Source organism: Lactuca serriola, chromosome 6, assembly GCF_051521515.1.
Source record: "Lactuca serriola cultivar US96UC23 chromosome 6, Lser_US96UC23_V15, whole genome shotgun sequence".
In the NCBI taxonomy this organism is placed as follows: domain Eukaryota; kingdom Viridiplantae; phylum Streptophyta; class Magnoliopsida; order Asterales; family Asteraceae; genus Lactuca; species Lactuca serriola.
Window position 1 is genome coordinate 79,784,499 of NC_136413.1, and position 23,171 is coordinate 79,807,669.

Consider the following 23,171-nt stretch of genomic DNA (forward strand, 5'->3'; position numbering starts at 1 on the left):
TGGTTAATAGATTTGAAATTTTTTTAAAAGTTTAAATTTGGCATGCTTTTTATGGGTGTTACAAGTTGATATCAGAGCCTTGGTTTGAGTGAATTCACTACTTGAAAACAGCCTTTAATGATGCGCAAACAATGACACGCGGTGATTTACGATACGCAAAAGCGTGTGCCCTAAAAATAATGTTATCTCTTCTCAAATTTGAAGGATAGTGGACACGCTTTTGTGCGTGCCCTAAAATTAATATCGAACAAAAAAAATAAAAACACGGAGGCACTTATTTAAAAATGGGTGTCGTCTAGAAATGTCGCTTTATATTTTTTTTAATGAAAGGCGCGTTCTCTTTTTTCCAGCGGGGGAAACGAAAATCCCAAAAGTTTGAAAATCCGCCATTGTTACCCTCAGCCTTATTTCCATCATTCTTTTCTCTCTCTCTCTCTCTCTATCTCTCTCTCTCTCTCTCTCTATATATATATATATATATATATATATATCACTCTAATACCCAAAAAAACCCTAATAACATCACCAATCCTCTTTTTTCCCACAACAAAATCGCAATATCACCAAATCTCTGATCCAGTCTTCTGAAAAGATCAAACCCACAGGGGTTCTTGATGGAAGAGATACAGCTTCATACGAGCCCTAATTTCTCATCTGAATTTGTTAACTTCTTCAAATGGTTCTCAGACTTTTTTTTCTCTCTATGTATTTTCTACTCCTTCATTTCTCGATCCCCTGAAGTGTTGTCGCCGATTTCCTACTCCGGTAACCATCTTTGGCTACTAAAGCTACATATTCTCCCTTGTACATGTATCTGTTCTGTCATTGAATAGAGGAGTAAAAGAGTAGGAAAATGTTGGCGACGCAGTTGGTGGCGGGGAGTGATTTGGTGAAGTTACCTCTGGTAACATTTGTGATAGGAAACACATAGCAACTTGAGGAAGTTGACGTAATTTTAGGGCGATCGATTCTGTTTCAGTCTCTTAAGCTCAACTGTATGTATATCATTCAACTACTCCTCCCTAATAATCTCTTAAACACTATTGAGTTATTGCGGTAATTTGAATGATCGTTTGGCCACTAACCAGGTAAAGATTCGTAATTTGAAATCTCCATTTTTGTTCATTGAGAGTAATATTGGGGTGAAATCAAATCCTGTTCAAAGGAAAGGGCTTTTGGTTTTTTTCACCTTCTAATCTGGAATGTGTTTATCTGAGTATGTGAAAGGACATGTGTTAAGTAGCTGAAATAAATGATCGATTTGTTATTTAGGATTTTTATTTTAACTTTGATTGGTGAAATTTTATGTGAAAGGACCTTTGTTCTGTTCTCTCTTATTATTCTTATTATTTATTTTTTGTTGTAGAGGTGTTGTGTGTAGAATCAAAAGGAAGAAACATGAATAAGCTTATGTTATTTTTATGTTACCCTGTGCTAATTTTGACCCCATGATTTCTCAAATATAATTTTGTTTTATATTTGACACAGTTATGGTGACTGGCTTACCCTCTTCTGCATCATGGTAAGACCTAAAGGATCACATGCGCCTCTCGTGGCTTACCCTCTTTTTTTTTTTTTTTTTTTTTTTTTTTTTTTTTTTATATATTTGACACAGTTATTTGAAACAGTTTTAAATTTGAAGCTTATAATTTTTTGTTTACAGATACAGAAATTGGATGACTCTGAGTTTCGAAATGCCTTCTCTCGTGGATACATTCGTGTATCGTTTCAATTAATATGCCAAGTATATATATCCATGGGTTATAAAGTATGTTTTTAATCTACTTATAGGTGAAGGATATGATTCAAGCCATTCTAGGAGCCGGAGTCGCAGTCGAAGCAAAAGCAAGAGCTATAGCAGGAGTCGCAGCAGGAGCATAAGGTTGAAACTTGAAACATTTTCTTATTGCATCATTTATTTGAAATGTGTCAAACTCACATGAAAAATGAAATTAACAAACATAAGTTCAAATTCTGATCTCCCCTACCTTCTGAGTCAAACATTTTCTTGTTGCATCATTTACTTGATTCATTTTCTTGTTGCAGATCTCCTTCAAGATCCAGATCTGCCCTACCTTCTGTAAGTCAAACTCAAACCATAATTTCATCTAATCTGTTAATTTTTAACCATTTTGTAGTTTGGTCTAATGTCAAAACACAAATTTTTATTTATTTGTTTGTTTATTTAAACCATAATTCCCCTATAGGCTCTTAAATATGCATTTGAAATATACTGCAACAAGGGTGTTGCTGAATTTTACACGTAAACTTTTTTCTGATTCCTTGTCTAATGAAGTCATATGTTTGTTGATTTTTTGATTTTGTCTTTTTATAATATCTGACATGAAATTGACATTGTACTCTGGTTGTAGGAAAAAACTTGCTAGGAGGCCTTGTTTGTACTTTGTAAAATGTAGGATTGGGCACTTGAGTTGGAAGAAGTTTTCATAGTTGAAAGATAATGAGAGTTTGATAAGTTTGTTCCATATAAAAATAAAATCAAGAACAAGATTCTCCTTTGGCATGGTATTGTAGCTTCAAACCTTTCTGTTAAGTTATATCATTCATGCAAGATGAGAAGGGCATTAATGTCTTTTGCATATATGTTAATGAAATCGGTTGTTCTTAATAGGTTCTCATTTGAGAAACTATGTTGGTATTTTAAGCCAAGGACTGCGAATAGCTCCCCCTAAAGCTTTTGCAACCAGCTACATGGTCCTTCTCCTCCTCCTCTCTCTCTATTAATCAATCCATTAATCCATTATATATTGATCAAGAAAGTAATCTTTTTCTATGTTTGTAGTTTGGAAAAGGGATTTATTTTGCTGATTTGGTGAGCAAAAGTGCTCAATATTGTTTTACTGACAAGAAAAATCCGGTTGGCCAAGGTCAGTTATACTTATATGTGAAATAGACAGTGTGTTTTAGCAATTAACTTATTTATTTTTCCTTTTTATTACGTGTATATATATATATATATATATATATATATATATATATATATATATATATATAACGTCCAAAAGGGAAGGACTCGACTAAAGGAAGTGATAACCAGAAAGGCAATTCCTTCACCAATGCATAGTCTAAGTGTTTCTTTCCAATCTGATTCATTTTCCATGCCCACTAGTAAGAAAGAGAAGCCACCTCCTCAAGCTCTTTCTGATCGAACCCTAAAGTCATCATCAAATGTAGCACTTAAACCTTCTAGAAAGTATACTCCTAAGAGGAAAAGAAGTCCACTCAAGGGTAAAAATGTCATCGATCAATCAGAAAATTCCAAACCTTTAGAGAGTTTACATTCTAAACTAGTGGAACAGCATCGGTGGCCTAGCAAAACAAGTTCTAAATCTAATCTTTTAGGAAAATCTACAACCGATCCTGCAAAAGTATTATCGTCATTTTCCGATAAAGGAAAGTTGGAATATGACAATCTACTAAGAATGTCGAATCTTGTTTCTTAAAGGTCTCAATCTTTACCTGTTGTTACACCAAACAAGCCATCTATTTTGGCTTTGAAAAATGTCAGTCCTTCTATAAGGTCTTGTAGTCCTTTGAGACAACCCTGCAACTCGAATAAAGCTTATGTTCTCACATTTATTGTTGATATTAAAAAGGGAAAAGAAGTTGTTGATCAGATAGAAGATGCTCATTATCTGAGACTACTTCACAATAGGCAAATTCAGTGGAGATTTATTAATGCCACTTCAGAAGCTGGCTTCAAGTCCCAGAAATCAACTGTTATGGTTTGATTAAAAGGATTAAATGAAAGAAATAGCAATGCACTTTTATTTGATGTCTTTATTATAGTTAATTTATTATATTTCATGATGCTTAAATCTTTATTTAATGTGTGGAGAAGTACCTCAGAACTCCATGATTCTGTAGCAGCAAAGAGGATTGAGCTCAATCAATTGAGACTGAAGCTAAAGCTTTATTCAGTTTTAAATCAACAAGTAATTCATTCTCCCATAACACTCTTTAATTATTTCCATATTTATTTCTTGTTGTTTGTATTCTTTTGATTGTATCTAATATTGTGATATCTATGGATCATATGACTTACCTCAATGAATGGGCTTCAATTGAAAAGGGGCACAATCTTGCTTTGTGTGGTGCTAATGAAGATCTAGAGTCAAGCACTCTTCGAGTCCCTGTAACTAGAGGTGCAATGGTATGTTGGTTCTTGAAAACTAAATAGGACAAAAATGTAATTTCAATGAATAGAAGTTTAATTTTATATTTGTACAGGTGGGTATTGAAACTTTGGAGTCTTCACTTTGTTCAGCTATCCAAGTGATGGAATACAATAAGAAATAATTTTAAAAGTAGAATGAAAATGACAAGTGATTTTGTGTTGTGTTTACAGGGTTGATGAAATCGAATAGCTCTAGAGTTAGAAGAGGAAAAGAAAGCTCAAGCTAAAAGAGATAAGATGCTGCAAATGCAAGTGTTGCATTCTTCATTTCAATTGTTAGTACGAAACACATAGTAGATTAGATGAATGCAAATTTATATATTGTAAGAAATAAAATTGTATGACATTAAATTTTATGCAATGGATTGTATTTTTTGTATATGGTATTTTATTTCTATTATGAGACATTAAATGCAAATTTAATTTAAAAATTAATAAATATATAAATATATTTTTTTTAAACATTTAAATTTACGATACGCAAAAATGTGTGTCATCTTCATTTATGACATGGCCTTTCTTGACAGAGGTTTTAATGATACGCATTGCGTGTTATAAATGTGCGTCGTAAATGCACGTCGTCTCTCTTTATGACAAAGCCTTCCTTGACGCGCATTTGCGCGTCATCTGAGCGTTTTACAACGCGCAATGAGCGTCGTAAAAGGCTGTTTTTCTTGTAGTGATTGGAAGAACATTCGTGTGAATCCAGTCTCAAATCAAGGATAGATCTTCAAAATGATTTCTAAAATGGTTTTCAAAATAAGTAAAGGAGGATGTAGGGTGTACGATCAGCCGGAGCCAGTAAGTAGACCCCAAAATACCACACAGTAATTGATTATGTGATATGTTAGAACAACATGCTAGTACTAGACTAGGGATCTTCTAGAATTGCATGATAGAATTGTCTGATTACATGATGCCTGCTAGCCTAGGGTTTCCTTTATATGAGATTGACATCATTACTGTAGTTGCTTAGTGTATACATCATGGTTATACATAATTAAGATCTTATAGCCTGAGAATGTTTGATTTAGCCTTATGGTCTGTTCTTGGTTGATTGGGAGCTTAGAGTAGCATTGGATATTCGAAAGTCTATAGGGTCCAATATTAAGTAAGATAGCATACACTAGTGCTGTAGGGTTGGTGGAAGTCTCATGGATGGGTGGGTCGTGAGAGCCCGTGAGGCCAGTTACAAGATATTTAGCATTACTCTAGGAGTGAGGATTGAGCGCTAGCTATGATTATGTATATTGTTATGGCATTGTGATGATACTTGAGACAAATATGGGTTTGTGTGGAAGGTAGTATGGGCCCGTCCTACTGAAAGCACAAGACCCATACACGTAGCAAGGAAGTCACAACTCCTAGGGTTGGGTTGGGAGTTGGCCCCCTGTCATTATATGGATTATCAGAGATCTTTTTGATGTCTTACCAGAATGGTGGTTACGAGACGTCTTGAGACCGGATCCAGGTTAGGATCGGGAGCTGACAGCCAGGATAGGCCAACATTGTTAGAGGATCGTGTCAGTGAGATCATCCTAGAGGGGGTGATCGATTGTCCGGGGATAGTTACCGAAGATGTTTGGGTCTATTAAGACCACCATGGTTGAGTATTTCGACGAGCGCTATGCAGCCATTGCTGAGACAGCTGTCGCAGCAGCTTTAGTAGCTGTAACGACGACAAGGGGAGGAGCTGGTCGAGCTTTCCAGTCCTGGGATTTGTTACTGGGACATGTTCTGATGAGCAGAGGGCTGCAGTTACTTGGGACCAGGGAGATATTATGTACTCGTTACATTACGCGGGTTGAGTGGGAAAGTCTAGCACATGAGTTTCTAGATTTGAGGTTTCAGGGGTTTTGCTCGAGGCCGGAATGTGAGTCGCGAGGACTCCGGAAAGGAGTGATATATATATATATATATATATATATATATATATATATACCTAGTAATATATATCGAATCCTAAGTAATACTACATCCGTTGAGATATTTTCAAAAGATGCGTGGAAAAACTTAAGTGATTAAGCTACAATTGTTTATACTTAAGGAGTCATTAACATGACTATTGCCTCATAAAGTAAAAAAAATATATTTTAGTTACTAAACATAATTGGGAAATAACTTAAATCTTTTTTGTAATGGTTGTTTCTTCTTTATTTCGTCAGAAATACCATCACACTATGACTTCTTTTTTGGGTGGTAGGTTTTGGGTCTACCTATGATTGTCTGTCGGGTGGAAAGGATCAACACATGATACATGACTATTCCTTCATGCAATTGAGATGTCTTCTATGAGTTTTCCTAAGTCCCCGGAAGGTATAACTATTCTGACACATTTTTATAATTTTCTAATTAATTGCCATTTAATTTGATTTTCCCTTATCTTTTTTCATATAAGGAAATATGACATCGTAGACAAAGGATACCCAAGTCAAAAAGGATATATGACACCGTATCCACATATTAGATATCATGCAATTAAGAGGCTTTCTATCAATTTCCCTAATCCCCCATAAGGTATAACTAGATTGATACTTGTTTATAATTTTGAACTAATCACCATTTTTCATATAGGAAAATATTACATCGTAGACAAATGTATAACTACTCTGATACTTGTTTATAATTTTTTTCATATCGGATGCAAAAAATTTAGTGAAACATAAATAGTTAGAAAGTTGTTTTTTACTATTTACTTAATTAAGTTTAATGTGTTATGTATTTATCTTACAATATTTGACTTATTTTTATACGTTTCATTTTATATTTTACACAAGCTTATCAACTAGTTTTTATGAAATGTCTTTTTTATTTCAGGGTCTTCTAGTATATTCTTGAACCATCAAAGGGTTTCTAGTTTGTTCTAGAACCTTCTAATATATTTCATTATATTATATATTCTTCCATGGTTTGCAATATATTCTAGACCGAACCCTTGTTTTCCATATTCTTCATTTGTTCAATGCTTCTCACCCCTTCCTCTATATATACCCTGTCGAATCTCCCTCATTTGTATAAACACCACCTTTTTTAAATTCCTATCGCCTTCTATCAAATCATTTGCAACGTTCGTCAATTTAATCTCTTGCGTTTTATGCTTAGCTTTGAAACTTATCTAAAATTTCCCAAAAATCCTAATCTAAGTTCTCAAATTTGAAAAAGGGTGGTTGGATAGTTAAAGAATCAATAATTTATGGTCAGTAATCAGGAGATTATTAATAGTAAATCAAAGAACTTGTGAATTCTGAAATTAAAATATCTTCGAATACGGGTTTGGGAAAGTTGGTTTATGGAAATGATTATTTTTGTAGGATTAATTTGATTGAGAAAAAGTTCAACTATTGAAGGTGTTGATTGAACTGTAGAGGTAAAAAGGGGATAAGGAGGAGGGATTGATGGCAGATCAAGTGTTTAAAGGTAGCCAACCGGTTCATCTCATCAAACACCCACCTGGAGTTGTTCCTACTATTCGGTAAGTTCTTAATTGGTTCTTCTTTAAACATGTGTGTGTGTGTAAGATATGTTCAAGTTTTATGATTGAACAACGAAAAAACAAAATGATAAAAGTATATGTTTCTGATAGTCTACACCAAGGTTCTAAATCATGTGACGCGTGACATGACGACAATGTCAAACCTCAATTTTTATGATCCATGACGAATCACGATGTTTTTCAAAACGTGACTTAAGACGGTAATCTTTTATATATAAAAAAAAGACAAATCATATAATTATAAATTTATATAAAATATATACTTATATCAACCCCTAATAACAAAAACTTAACAAGAACTCAATAGTGTCATTCCCGATCTAAAAAAACAAAAAAATATCTTAAAAAACTCGTGTCATAACACGCCTTGACCCGTTTTACCATGTGGCATGCCTAGCATATCCATCATGAAGGCTTTCAAAACAGTGTAGTCATGCCGCTCGTCATGGCATACGTTGACACGTCTTTTAGAACCATTGTATAGACTAATATAGAAACATCATGTAAAACAAAATCATAGAAAAGTGGTCTTAGTATGCATTTTAATTTCCATGATGAGTGGATATATCAAGATTCAAAAGATTGGAGAAAATAAAGAAACACCTCTTCCTTAAAAGGTGTGGGAATACATACATTGATTTTTTTTACAATGTCTTTTATATATTTGTAGAAACATAGTGTCTATTGTCAATCTGGACTGTAAATTGGATTTGAAAACTATAGCATTATAGGCTCGAAATGCAGAATACAACCCAAAGGTATGTAGTATTTGTCTACTTGTTAATGTTGGAATAAAATTTGGATGCTTTTTTGGAAATTACTTATTAATATTTTTATCAGGTGAAGAATTAATTATACAATGTGATACCCTTTTTCTCTAGTTAACATCATTCACATATTGTTTTTTATGTGTACTCCATCTAGCGTTTTGCTCCTCTTATTATGAGGATAAGAGAACCTAAAACTACAACACTAATCTTTGTGTCTGGGAAAATGGTAAATTTTTATTCTAACCTAAAGCTCTTATCAAACATGACTCTCATAATTGTCATACATATGGTACACAAATTGTAAATTTACAATTTAGTATCAAGAAAATACCTTTGTATTCAAAGTATTTTGGTTGTTCTTCAGGTTTGTACAGGAGCCAAGAGTGAACAACAATCAAAATTAGCAGCACGAAAGGTACATGAGTATTATTATAATCTTTTTATTTAAAGAAGAAAATGCATAATCTTTACAAACATCAAACATTCTAGTATTTAAATCATTTTTTTTGGAGATAAAGGCTAAAGCAATCAAACAGTGTTGCTATTCCTGTTATTTTTTTTTCTTTTATTGTATGCTTAAATACTTTATTCTTGTCCAGTATGCTCGAATTATACAAAAACTTGGTTTCCCAGCAAAATTTATGTAAAAACTCTTATCAAAAACTTTTTTTCCAGAAAAAATCAATGAATTAAATAATTTTGTGTAATTTTTTAGGATTTCAAGATCCAGAATATAGTTGGATCATGTGATGTGAAATTTCCAATTAGACTCGAAGGACTTGCAAACTCTCATGGTGCTTTCTCAAGGGTAAGTTTCTTATTAATTGTTTCACTAAAAAACTCAACTTAATTTAGATAATTAATTGTCTTTAATTCATTTTAATTGCGTTTTTTGTGTAGTATGAGCCTGAAATATTCCCTGGATTGGTTTATCGTATGAATCAACCTAAAATTGTGTTGCTCATTTTTGTTTCCGGGAAAATTGTTCTTACTGGATCAAAGGTTAGAGATGACATTTTTCTTGATATATTTTAATAGTTTATGTTGTTTATTTTTATAAGCTTTTATGGTGTTTATTGTAGGTTATAGAAGAGATGTACACTGCCTTTGAGAATATATATCATGTGCTAATAGAGTTCAGAAAGAATCAACAATAGTAATATTTAGTATGGGGGTGAGAGAATGAAATTGTATTTGGCTTCTATGCCAATTTATTCGTCCATTGAATAAATATATTAACGAGAAGAATTTTGTGGCATTTTAGTGGTGCTGAGTAGGGTTTTTAGACAATTTTCACTGTTGTTTTGTTTAGCTTGAAAAGAATTACATGAGTTTGATAGAAAAGTTAGTAATACCACAAAACACTTTTGTGCCTTTTTGTGTTCAACATCACACACCAAAAAAAAAAATTAAAAGATATCTACAATTTTGGTCAATATTATATTATTTTATCTACTAATTCAATATCTGAATTCCAAAATAATTAATATAATCTAATTGAAATATTAATTACAACTTAAACCCCTTAATTTTTTTAGTTTCGAACTATACATAATTAACAAACTGGTCTCTCATAAATCGTCTTTGACATTTGAGCTTAGGTTATGCTTTGTGTGTACCCAAAATGCCCATGCTTAATTAGAAATATCACTAACTTGTTGTGTCGGTGGTTATATCACCAATATTGACCACACCCTGTGAAGTTGTATGGAGTGGTGGGGGAGTATATAGGAATGACAATGAACCAGTTCGTGGTTAGGGATGGTATCCTTATTCTTGAACCCGAAAATGATATCCTTTCTCAACCAGACTCATTTTCCGTTTGGCGCCCCATTGGGGTAATAGTTTTCCCCGAACCCTAATTGAAATCCCTGAAACCCGACCCATACCATGAAAATGGAAAACTAAATTTTTTTTTAAAAAAAAGGAAAAACTACAAATATTAAACAATGGGGCTTAGATTATATGTATTACAATTATCTTGTATATTAATATAACCTAAAATATAACAGAAATAGTGTTTAATACATAAATGAAGAAAAATATGTTAACCAATCAATCCAAACAAATCATATTAAAAAGTTATTCATGTTAAATATTTGTATGATCATGTGTTTTGATCAACAGTTAGGAGGAAAGCTTGGGCTTCACCCCGGGACGTTTTTTGTATTTTTTTTATGCCAAAATGTAAAAGTTTTGACTGCAATGACCAAAGTGTCGAAGTGGTTAAAGAATTATGGCAAAAATCTAAAAACACTAAAGGTTACTATTGCTAAGCTCAATGAACTTATATATATATATATATATATATATATATATATATATATATATAGAGAGAGAGAGAGAGAGAGAGACAGAGAGAGAGAGAGAGAGTTAAGTTCAAATGTTTCTACTATCTATTGTGTGCATGTAAGATTGATTCTGGACCAATCATTTTAGTTATTTTAAGAAAGTAATCAATGCATATTAAATGTTAAAGATTCAATTAATACTCATTATATCTTCAACATGTAATATGCATTAATTACTTTCTTAAAATAACTAAAATGATTGGTATATAATCAATCCTACATGCACACAATATATAATGCTGTAGCTACATATTGATTTTGACGATTGTCTAAACCATTATATATTTAAATCGGAATTGACTTAATTGTTTAGTGTTTCTTTATGTTGATGTAGATTTAATGAGTCTAGAATTTTTTTTTTTATCATAAATTGTTATCACACTATAACGAGTGAGAAGGCAAACGGTGAATAAATTGTGCTGCTAAACGTTTTTGGATGATAAAACCAATTCTTTTGAAGACTACATTCATAGATCTAGGGGATATAACATTGTTGTACATGATTCGTTGTACTCGGTTAAGAAGAGACACCGTGTCTGGTGCGAGGAAACCAAACATATCAAACACAAATAGTATGAACACCTGTTGATTTTTCAATCATGTTTTGTGAGTTTGCATGTGACAGCTTTTAAAGCAGCATGTCCCGCCTTGAAACCCCCAACCTTCAAGCCCACGAGAGAGGATACTCCTGTAAAGTCTACACAAACATGTTTCACTCCACATCCAAGAACCAAAATATCAGCCGGTCTAAGTATATTAAACATAGAGTACTTCAAAATAATAACTTAATTAGATATATAGACTCAAAAAATCAACTAATATCGTTAATTGGGGTTCAGGTCATTTTCATCCAACAATAATAGTTTTCAACCAAAGATTTTGGAATCCTTTAGAGTAATAATAGGAAAAATTGGTGTCGAATAATAAAAAAACAAAAAAGATCACAAAGATTATTTTTTTAAAGATCATTATAATCTTGAGATCTTGATGTACAAGATACAAATCACTTCTTATTTTGCAACCATTGACAACCTTCTAAACTCTTTGTATAAGGGTGGATAAATATTCTCCTAATTCATTCACGGAGCATCTAAGTGATGAGCACACTGGTAGATACGTGGGTATCTACACTTTTGCTAACATTTGACAAGAAAACAACATCAAGAACCAATCAAACAAAATGTGCGAATCTACACTTTTTGTTTTATCCCTTGTGTTACAACAGTAGGAGTCTTAGAGCTTTGACAAGAAAACAACATCAAAAACCAATCAAACAAAATGTGCGAATCTACACTTTTTGTTTTATCCCTTGTGTTACAACAGTAGGAGTCTTAGAGCTTTGAAAGGCGTAATAAATAGAAAACACGATTCGAATAAAGAAAAAATAACCTTCTATTTGATTCGATGGGGGAGTTTTGTCAGTCGCAATGTTGGGGTTGTGATGGTGGAGAACCAGGAAGAGGAAGAGAAGAGAAGAGTGGAATGAAAACATGTGGTCTTTAGAGTTAGAGATTGATTAAGATTTAAGGCTTTATTTTTTTACGGCATCTACAACCCAACAACAAAACTTGTTTTTTATACCAACATGATATGGATCATCTCCAATATCACTCCATTTCCTACACCAAAATGATGTAACATTTTTATGTTTCATATATAGTCCCTCATCTTTCATTATTCTATACTATTCTATAATATATAAAAAAATATACCCTAAAAATAATAATTATTCATTATACTATTATTTTTGTATTAAAGTGCCATTAATTAATGATAAATATAGAAAATATGTTTTAAATATAGTTTTTTATTTTAAAAAATGTAATTTTAATAAAATAACTAGAAGAAGACTCGTTGCGCCGTTGGCGCAGATTTGGATGAGTTTTGACAGGATTTGTCTATGCATGTTTAAAAAAGATTTGTATGTGAAAAGCAAAAAGAGACGATGAGGTTTCAATCAAGAAAGAGTGAACAAACTAATTTCATATGAAAAGGCTTATCCCAAGGATTTTCATAAATGAATTAAATTTATTGAGAAGCTATACCACAAAAGACCTTGCCTCAATCTGGTAAAATTATAGAATACAAAGTAAAAATAAAAATATTAGAAACCGATCCATTTTATACAGTTCTGTTCATACACGCCATAGGTGATGATGATATAAACATTGCATTTTTTGCTTATCATCAGGCTATCAACTCCATATAACAATCTATTAAAAAGGACCATCGTGCCCTCTCCTACTTCAAATATACACCAACAAAGATAAGTGAAATTACAATACATAACTTTGTAATTTTAACTTTGGCATAAGTGTGAGATCCCTCAATTTTCAGAACCAATAAAAACATTTTTCTTTATGCTTTATATAATTGGGATGCGGAAATTCCCAGTTAAACAAAATATTTTGAGATGACAAAATTTATTTCATTTTGATAAAAACCTCTAGGATGTCATTCGTTCATATGCAAACATACATTACAGCGTAAATATGAAAGTACCAAACCCTTTGTAGATTCATATATCAAATATAAATAAGAAAGAACAATAAAGAACACAGAAGTATCACAAAGTTGTATTTCACAAAGAAATGGGTTGTTTTCACCAAGAAAATGTATTGTCACAAAGATGGTAACCCAGACGATTACAAAGACACAATTAGGGTTTAACCATAATACATAAATATATACTAATCTATTCTAGTGAATCCTTTCAACCAAAGGATTATATCTAATCTACATATAAACTAATCATGTATAAAAGGAATCGATCATATCAAATTCTCTCCAAATTCGAATACCAACACTAGCACATCAGATGTTGATCAGAGCATCAACTTCAGGGAGTCTCGCTAATTAGAGCAGCATCGTCAACGTCTCGAGATCAACTTTAGCTCCAGCATCAACGTTAGGGCGACACACTGATCAACTTCAGCTTCAGCAGACAATACCATTAGTGTATGAGTGTTCAGTGTATCACCTGATCAATGTGTCATCAATGTATAACCATCAACATCTGGACACACTAACCAATCTTCAGTAGATGGTGTCTTGAGTCTTCAAGATCTTTCAGTTATCAGGGGATAATCTTCAATCCTCGACATATGAACTTCCATCAGAATATCTTCAGATTAACTAACTAACTATGTATATATTTTGCATCATCAAATCTATACAATTGAGCGACCCAACAATCACCCCCTATTTGATGATGCCAAAACTAAACTAATAAATAATGAACTAATAGATAAATACAACTGAAGTAATATGATGATTTCTGCTCCCCCATAGATTTAGCTCCCCCCCTCAGATTTATAACCTTCTTCTTTCAAGAGTGTCTTCTATTTATTGAAAGTCCCAAACCCTTTGTAGATTCGTAGATCAAATATAAACAAGAAAAAACAATGAAGAACACAAAAAGTATCACAAAGTTGTCTTTCACCAAGAAAGGGGTTGTTTTCACCAAGAAAATGGGTCATAACAAAGACGGTCACCAGGACAATTACAAAGACATGATTAGGGTTTAACCCTAAAACATAAATATATACTAATCTAAACTAGTGAATCCCTTCAATCAAGGGATTATATCTAATCTACATATAAACTAATCTAGTATAACAGGAATGGATCATATCAGATTTTCTCCAGATTCAGATATCAGCACCAGCACATCGGATGCTGATCAGAGCATCAGCTTTAGGGAGTCTCGCTGATCAGGGCATGAACGTCAGCTACTGGAGATTAGCTTTAGCTTCAGCATTAGGGTCAGGGCAACATGTTGATCAGCTTCAGCTTCAGCAGATAGCACCATCAGTGTATGAGTGTTTAGTGTATCACCTGATCAGTGTGTCATCAATGTATAACCATTAGCGTCTGGACACACTGAAGCATGAGGAACCGACTTGAGATATAAGCCCTATAATATGAAGTGGTTGTATAGAAACGATTGTTTGATGGGATATTGACGCTCGTTTTTTAGGAAATTGATTAAAAACTATCATTTTATAGAACTCGATGGTGGATGGAAATCGATATATAGTAATCAATGATTTGGATTATTTTGGTGCTGATTTTTTTGAGTGCATGGATATTTGTTTCATATTTTGAAGGGAAGCTAAAATACACACTTAGATAAAGTTTTGAGAATATTCAAAATGCAAGATTCAAAGAAAGGGTATCTACCCATGCAACATGGCATAAGATTGAGAAGGATCAATCACTCAATACTACTAAATAATTGGAAAGAATGAGTCAAGTCCCATATGGTTATATTATTATATTGATCGTGTATGACATGACATGTACTAGACCTGATATCTCATATGCTTTGAGCATGATGAGTCGATATCAAGAAAATCTTGGCGATAGTTATTAGACGACCATAACGCATATCCTCAAGTATCTAAAAGGAGCTAAGGATATGTTCTTAGTATATGGAGATAGAGAAGAGTTGTGAGTTACAGGTTATACTGATGCATGTTTCCAGATTAACAGGGACAACTCGTGTTCGCAATCAGGTTGGGTGTTCTTGCTAAATGGAGGGGTAGTTACATGGAAAAGCTCCAAGAAGAAGATAACGGTATACTTAATGTGTGAGTTAAAATATATTAAATTTTGTAAAGCATCAAAGGAAGCTACATAGTTAAAGAACTTCATCAATAATCTTGGAGTTGTACCAAACATCAAAGAACAAATGGAGATCTTTGTTGGATTAAGGTGTCTAAGCCCATAACTAAATTGGTATGAATTATAGTTAGAAGCAAAATCCTTTTTGGGTTTCCCTCATAACTAGTAACTGAACAGAATAACATTTGGAGAGAGAAGTTGAATTATTAATATATTATAAGATTATATATTAATTTGAAATATTTATAATTAATTAAGAGTTCAACATAATTAATTAGTATTTAATTCTAGGTTAATTAGAGTTAATTAAAAGTGCAAGGACTGGATTGTAATTGTTCAATAGTTGAACAAAAAGGAATTTCGGAACCTTCCACTAGGGTGGACGGTTTTCGAGATGCCAAAAGGGAATCTGGAATATTCCTTCTAAGGTAAGGAAACTAGATAACCACTTGAAATTAATTAATATTATCTTATTTGGGATTAGGGTTTCCAGGGTTATCTTATCAGGTATAAATAAGACCTATTGGGTTCCTTGATTTCGTCCACCATATCTCCTTTAGAAGAGCCGAAATTTTGTATCTCCTCCTCTCACATCTTGTGTTTTTGTTGCTAGGTTTTGGGTACAAACCATTAGAGACACTAACATTTGGTGCTTGCTTCTCAAGTATATAAGGAAGGAAACAACTAACTTGTTTTCTATAACAAGTTAAGGTATGTAACTCCGCTTTGTGATTTTGAAATTACTAGAGTTCATTATAGGTTTTATTATTCAAAGTATGTTGCCTTAATGTGAAGACAGATCATATTAGGTTGCATGTGCCCAATATTAATTGTTAAGTGTTTTCCGCATTGACCTTTATAATTGTAATCTAGGAAAACCATCAATCTTTTGTGATAACAAGGGTGAAATCACCTTGACGAAGGAACCCAAGGACCGTGGTAATTCAAGACACATACTAAAAAATCACACTACATTCAAAATAGATTAGAAGACATAGACATCATCATAAATATGGTATCATCTAAGGAGAACCCTGTTGATCCACTCATGAAGCCATTACCAAAAGAGAAACATGATGGTCATGTAAGGACCATTGGCATGGGACTAGATAGTGATTTGATGTAATAGTTTAGTTGACTAGTTTGAATTGTTTGGAAATGTATAAAAGTATGAATTGTAACCTTTTTGATATTTATTTCGTTGTGACTTAATAAAGAGCTTTTCTTTTCTATCAAAGTTGTGTTAATTCAAATAATGTGTTTCATTTTTGCATGTTTTGAACTCACTTCCAGAATATTTAATTATTGTAGTGAGAATTATGAGCTCTGATACCAAATGTAGTTGTTAAAGATCAAGTTTATGAAATGAAACCAGAGTATAGATCGAATCATGAACACAAGGAGTAAATAAGATTTGGATGGATCAATACTACTTCTGAAGATTACAAAGAACAAATAGACTTAGAACAATAGAAAGCTAAAATGTCACTCTAACTCTAGAACCTATTCCTATTTATAGGAATTTAGAAGCTAACAAAAAATACATAAAGGCTAAAACAATTAAGATTTGACATACAAATGAGCCTTTATGAAATACATACAACATAAGCTGAAACACAGACTTTGATACTAATACAGACTCAAAACCCTTCGACACCTCACAACATAATTTGAACGCCAGCATTTTCCCCCTTTCTGAGCAGTGTCGAGTCCTAGGTCATTAGCCTCTTCGTAGACAGATGAAGAACTCTTCTAATCTCCATGTACCAAACAATTGTTCTTCGAACATCATCTTTGTCTCCTTCAGTATTCCTCTTGCAATTATTTATACAAATAAGTAAATTCGTATACTGAGAGTTAGTGTATTTTTCGACATCCTCAACTCTGAATAAAAACTTGGTATTCTTGTTTTATTTTTCCCCACAAAAACTATTCCCAATGGTTTCACACATATTTCTCCATCATCAACCTCCTTCAAGCTTCCTACACCTTTCAACAAAGATTGTGGCATAGTGATTTGTTTTCCCATAGCCAAAGCTAACTCTACATCCGTCAAGGAAAGACAATCACAATAATTGTCAATAAAGAGCTTGGTATGTGCAAACCTGAGCAAAAAATCTTCTTTGTTTGTTACCTGGAGTTTCAAAGCATCAACCCCACTTAAGATTTTTTCCACACATATGAGATCATTAAGATTCATCAAAGGAAAATCAGCTACAAAGAAATCACAAGCCACATTGTTGGCACGAACTACATGAAAATGAAAGTTCTGCAATAACCCTTCGAATAACTGATCCTTCGTTATACCCAACACCTTGACAATCTTTAATAATGACCAAATCTCTTCTTCTTTCTTTCCGAGTATAGCATGAAACCTCATTTTCAGCTTCTTAAACTCTTCTTTGTCTTCGAATTTGTCTATTAATTGGTACTGAGTTGATATGAATGTCATGTGGTTGATATGAAAATCCAGTTGGTTAAAGTTTGAAATTTCTATTTCATAGCTCTTCTTCGGAACTTTTAGAAAATCATGCATCTCTCCAAGTTCACAAATTTGCTCGATGGTTTCATAGTTGTAAGGTTTTGTTGGGTTACCCTTCTCAAGACCAGATGGGTCTCCATGCCTTAATTGTAGAATACTCTGAATTTGCCTTTGTCTTTCCATTTCCTTTTCTAAGGCAATCTTCTTGTCCTCTTTTACTTGACTCAATGCTAAAACCTTTCCATTTTCATTCCATATCTTTCTTCGATGAAGGTGGATTCGAACTTGATCCACCAGCAAATGAACCAATAGTAATACCTTTAGTTAAAGGCTTCGAAGTTATGGTGGTTGATACAGTTGACATAGAAGTTGGAAGCGGAGTATGAATCTGTGTACTAAACACCTAACACCTTCCCAACTACTTTTCACCATCTCCTACTTTTGTCAAACCAGATCCTCCAACCTTTTCTCCCCCTTGCACCCCTGTTTTAACGGGTGGGGCATCCGAAGGCATCAAATTTATCAACTTGAGAATAGGAACCAATTCAACCTTCTGGTTGGACTCCAACAAAGAAAATAATACGGACAAAGATTCTTGTGAAACTAAAGAAGAATGAGAAACTTGAATTTGCGAAACCAACACCTTCAAACTTCCGAATCATTCTTCCATTTTGGAAAAAACATGGGATTCAGATCTGGACTTCGTATCAACCTTGGAAAGAAGTAAATTGTAATACTACACCATTTTTGTTATAACATCTGCAATGATATCAACCTTCTTATAAAGATTATAGTAACTCTGATCAAGTGTAGCAACCTCCTTTGCCAGCTTAGTTCGAAGCTCTTCAATTTTCAAATTGACATCTTCCTGCACTCTTTTAACTACTTGAACAAAGAGAGCGTGCCTTTCTTTAGCTACTGCCCTCAAGCCTTTAACCTAATGAACAAATGATTCAGATTGATGATTCAAACGTTCTTTAGTGTTCGTATCAGTCTGTTCCATAAGAGTTTTCAATCGGTGTTCTTGAGCTTTTAATAACACATCAACTTTGATGACTGAGACGAAATGGCGACTTCTTGTATCTTCTTGAATCTGAAGCAAGGAATTCAACTTACGATTCAGGATTTTTAATTGTTTTCTTGACATCAACATATGATCAGGAATATTCTCTTCCTCAGGATCGAGCTGAAGATCACCAAATGAAACCATGTAATTGTCATCATCTTGTTCAACCTCTGAAGTAGACTTTGGACCATTAGATGATTGAGAAGGAAATAAGGAAGTGATAGGCTGATCCATGATATTCAAAAAAGTTGGTGATATGGTTTAAGCAGGTAATGAAGTAGGAATGGGTGAAACAAACAGTGGTAACAAAGTAGAGGTATCCATGACAGTGGTTTCAAATGTGGATGAAGTAATAATAGAAACATGAATGGATGAAGTAGAGATATACGGGATACCGTGGACTTTGTGTGCCGACATCCAATCACCCATGGTGACATTTGTGTCCATATTAGATATGTCCACATTGATGCATGAAGTTCGTACCTCTTACGAAATGGACTTGGCAAATGAAACTTCGGGTGATATGACCGAAGTCTTCTCTGGGATGGATAAAATAGATGAATCACCTAGATTAGTAGATGTGTCCACATGAGATGCTTTCACAGAGCCACTAAGACTACTAGTCGCCTCGAAATTCGAATTGACTAGTGAGTCCCTCTGGGGTGAATCAAAGTTAAAATTTACTTTGTAGAACAGGAGAATCATTACCTTCTAAATCCGTTTCAAAAACAACTTCATCGAGAGGATCCTCCAAAGCCTTTTCTTTCTTTTTGATCATTTTCACTAATTCATGAGCTCTCCGTTTCTTTGAAGCTGGAGAAACTGGAGCAGGGATTTCACAAATAATCACCCCTTTTCTATTAATTTGAGGCTTTCGAATCTTTTGAATTTTTGTTTCAAAAACCCCTTTTGGTGAAGATATAGATTGTTCCACAACATCTTCCCTTGTCTCTGGTGAATGACGAGGTCTGTGTGTAAGGTTCTTCATCCGTTTTAAAACACCAGATTTCGAAGGGACCACCTCATTATGAATATCCTATATAATTGGTTCTTGAACATGCTCAGTAATAGGCTTCGTAACTACTATCTCAACCTCCTCAGAAACAGCTTAAGGTTTGTCAACCTTTGAAGGTTTCTTGGGACTTTTTGCCATGTTTTGAAGTCCCTCCAATGCCTTTTGGTAGCAAAACATCAGTTTCAACAGAATGATTGACTTATTGAAGATAATCCATATGAATTGGATTTATGGGCTCAACCTTGCGAAGCATTGCATCTGGATTCCTCCCAACATTGGGAAACACTACAGAATCATCTTAAACATTCTTTGGATGTTGATAAATCCCAAACTCAGCCGTAGGAACATCAACATGAACCAAAATCCCTTCCTTGTCATATACATATTGGAGAATCAGACTCCAATATCTTGCACATGGAACTCCATTTGCGACATTTGTATGTGAGATGCTTACACAAAATTCCTCTTATATAAAAGTGGCATAATCAACCTACAAAATCATAATACAGACCCACAACCATCGCATAGATTTCCAGTCTACCCTTATCCAAACCCACACTTCAACTAGTGGCCACAACATGATTTGTTCAAAACCGAAGCAATGTCTGCAAGCGTCTCACAAAAATCCGTATGAGGGCCTTAACAACCGCAAGCCAAATGTCAGATTCTTTCACATATTTGGATGTCGATGTTTTGTCATTAACAACAAGGATCATCTAAACAAATTTGCACCTAAGTCAGATGAAGGCATTTTCCTTGGTTACTCAACAAACAAGGTAGCCTATAGGGTTCTCATCAGACGCACAAGACTAATAGTTGAAAGCTTCGACGTCAAATTCGATGACTATTACGTCCGCAACATTACTCCTTCAAATGAAACGAAAGCAATCCTGGAAGGTGATCTCTTTGACCCCATAGAGACAGCTCAACTCTCCGAAGTTCTTGTGTCTCCTGAAGCTCAATAGCAGCATGCCGAAGTTTTTGGTCCTACTCTATCTGATGATGTGTCACTCAATACTTCCACCTCGCCGGTTGAGGGGGAAAGCTCCACTTCGGATCAAGTGACAACCATCGAGGTTCCAGTACCTGAGGATGCAGCTCCGGTCCCTATCCGCAAAATTACTCTTCCATCGAATGTCTCCTGAGACTCAGACGATGAAGATTTAGAAGAAATTGATACAGAAACCGATCCAAGAGGTATCACTCTCTCAACAATCCAAGGGGAACCTACTCATGTTCAAGGGGAACTCCCATCCACAATCCAAGGGGGAACCTCTCTCACTTGCTCAAGATAATTCTAATCCCACTTTCCCAGTCCAAGACAATTCAGCTGGCTGCTCACAAGTCCAGGGGGAACTACCTTCTTCTACCGCAGAGTCTTCAGATATTGAAGACATTCCATCCACCGCAGGTGATGATCATCTACAACCTCGTTTACATGTATGGATGAAGGACCACCCACCGGGTCAAATCATCGACAACCTGTCTGTAGGTATTCAAACTCGATCCTCAAGAGACTTATCTGATCATTGTCACTATGCAACATTTATGTCTTCGGTCGAGCCCAGAACCATCAAAGAAGCATTAATGGTGCCCGACTGGATAACTGCACTGAAAGAGGAATTGGAAAAATTTAAAAGAAATAAAGTATGGCAGCTTGTCCCAAAGCCAAAAGGTCACACTGTTGTTGGTACCAGATGGGTGTACAAGAATAAATTGGATGAATCCGGTGTTGTCATCCGAAACAAAGCGAGACTAGTCGCTAAGGGGTATAGTCAACTTGAAGGAGTTGATTATGATGAAACATATGTCCCAATAGCCAGGATGGAGTCCACACGCATCTTCTTAGCGTATGCTGCTCACAAAAATATCAATGTACATCAAATGGATGTAAAGAGCACCTTCCTAAATGGTGAATTGAAAGAGAAGGTTTATCTTTAGCAACCTCCAGGCTTCGAATGTCTTGAATTCCCATATCACTGTTACAAACTTGAGAAAACAGTTTATGGTCTAAAGCAAGCACCAGGAGCGTGGTACGAGACTCTTTCTGAATTTCTTGTCTCGTTCGGGTACAAAAGAGGAGTGATTGATCCCACTTTATTCAGAAAGGAAAATGGTAATCATCTTATGCTTGTACAAATATATGTGGATGATATCATCTTCGGATCAACTGATCAGGGAATGGTGGATGAATTTGCAAAGCTCCTGACCAACAAGTTTCAAATGAGCATGAATATAGAAATTAGTTTCTTTCTAGGACATCAAGTGAAACAAGTCCCTCAAGGGATATTCATCCATAAAGAGAAATACACCTATGAACTACTGAAGAAATACTCAATGGACAATTGTTCCTCTGCCAAGGTCCCTATGGCCTTCGGATATAAGATCTCTGCTAATCCTTTTGGTGAATCAGTAGACCACAAAACATATAGAGGAATAATTGGCTCTTTGATGTACCTCACCGCAAGCCGAACGAACATTGTCTTCGAAACAGGTGTATGCGCAAGATACCAAGCGAATCCAAAAGTATCTCACATGACCGCAGTTAAGCAAATTCTCAGATACTTAAAGGGCGGCAAGGCTCTAGGCCTCTGATATCCAGCAAGGAATGACTTCAGCCTATAAGCTTTCACCGATGTGGATCATGCTGGATGTAGATTGGATAGAAAAAGCACTTCCGGTGGCTGTCAATTTGTTGGAGGAAGACTCATTAGTTGGTCATCAAGGAAACAAAATTGTGTCTCATTGTCTACCCCAGAAACTGAATATGTGGCTGCAGCCAGCTGTTGTTCACAAGTCTTGTGGATGAAAAAACAAATTATGGACTACGGATACAGGATGTTGCGGATACCGATTTACTATGACTCAGAGAGTCTGATAGCAATTCCCCACAATCCTATTTATCACTCTAAGACGAAACATATTGAATTACGGTACCGTTTTATCAAAGACCACATTCTGAAAGGTAACATTGAATTAATTTTTGTTAACACTCATGAAGAGATTGCAGATGTATTCACAAAAGCACTTGACTCTACAAAACTCAACAGTTTCTTACAAATGTTAGGAATGATGAATCCGGACACACTGTTCTTTTTGAACTGATAGGTACCGCAGACCATCTCTGGTCCCCGATGTTGTCCTAACAAAATATATCTATCATACATGGT

At 34.5% G+C, this 23,171-nt stretch overlaps 1 protein-coding gene and 1 pseudogene across 2 annotated transcripts; both read left to right on the forward strand.

The window, feature by feature from the left end:
- The first annotated feature begins 3,074 nt into the window (after window positions 1–3,074).
- Window positions 3,075–4,320, forward strand: LOC145059948 (QWRF motif-containing protein 4-like). The gene is made up of 5 exons (XM_079007705.1): window positions 3,075–3,418; window positions 3,467–3,717; window positions 3,811–3,950; window positions 4,052–4,174; window positions 4,252–4,320. Exons 1-5 carry the CDS (start codon window positions 3,078–3,080, stop codon window positions 4,318–4,320), a joined length of 924 nt encoding a protein of 307 aa, XP_078863831.1. The 5' UTR covers window positions 3,075–3,077.
- Window positions 4,321–7,593: 3,273 nt separating this feature from the next.
- Window positions 7,594–9,811, forward strand: LOC145057974 (TATA-box-binding protein-like; annotated as a pseudogene). Its single transcript, XR_013686213.1, has 8 exons — window positions 7,594–7,670; window positions 8,362–8,449; window positions 8,616–8,687; window positions 8,826–8,876; window positions 9,061–9,103; window positions 9,175–9,269; window positions 9,362–9,463; window positions 9,544–9,811. The product of XR_013686213.1 is annotated as a TATA-box-binding protein-like (transcript).
- Window positions 9,812–23,171: the final 13,360 nt, after the last annotated feature.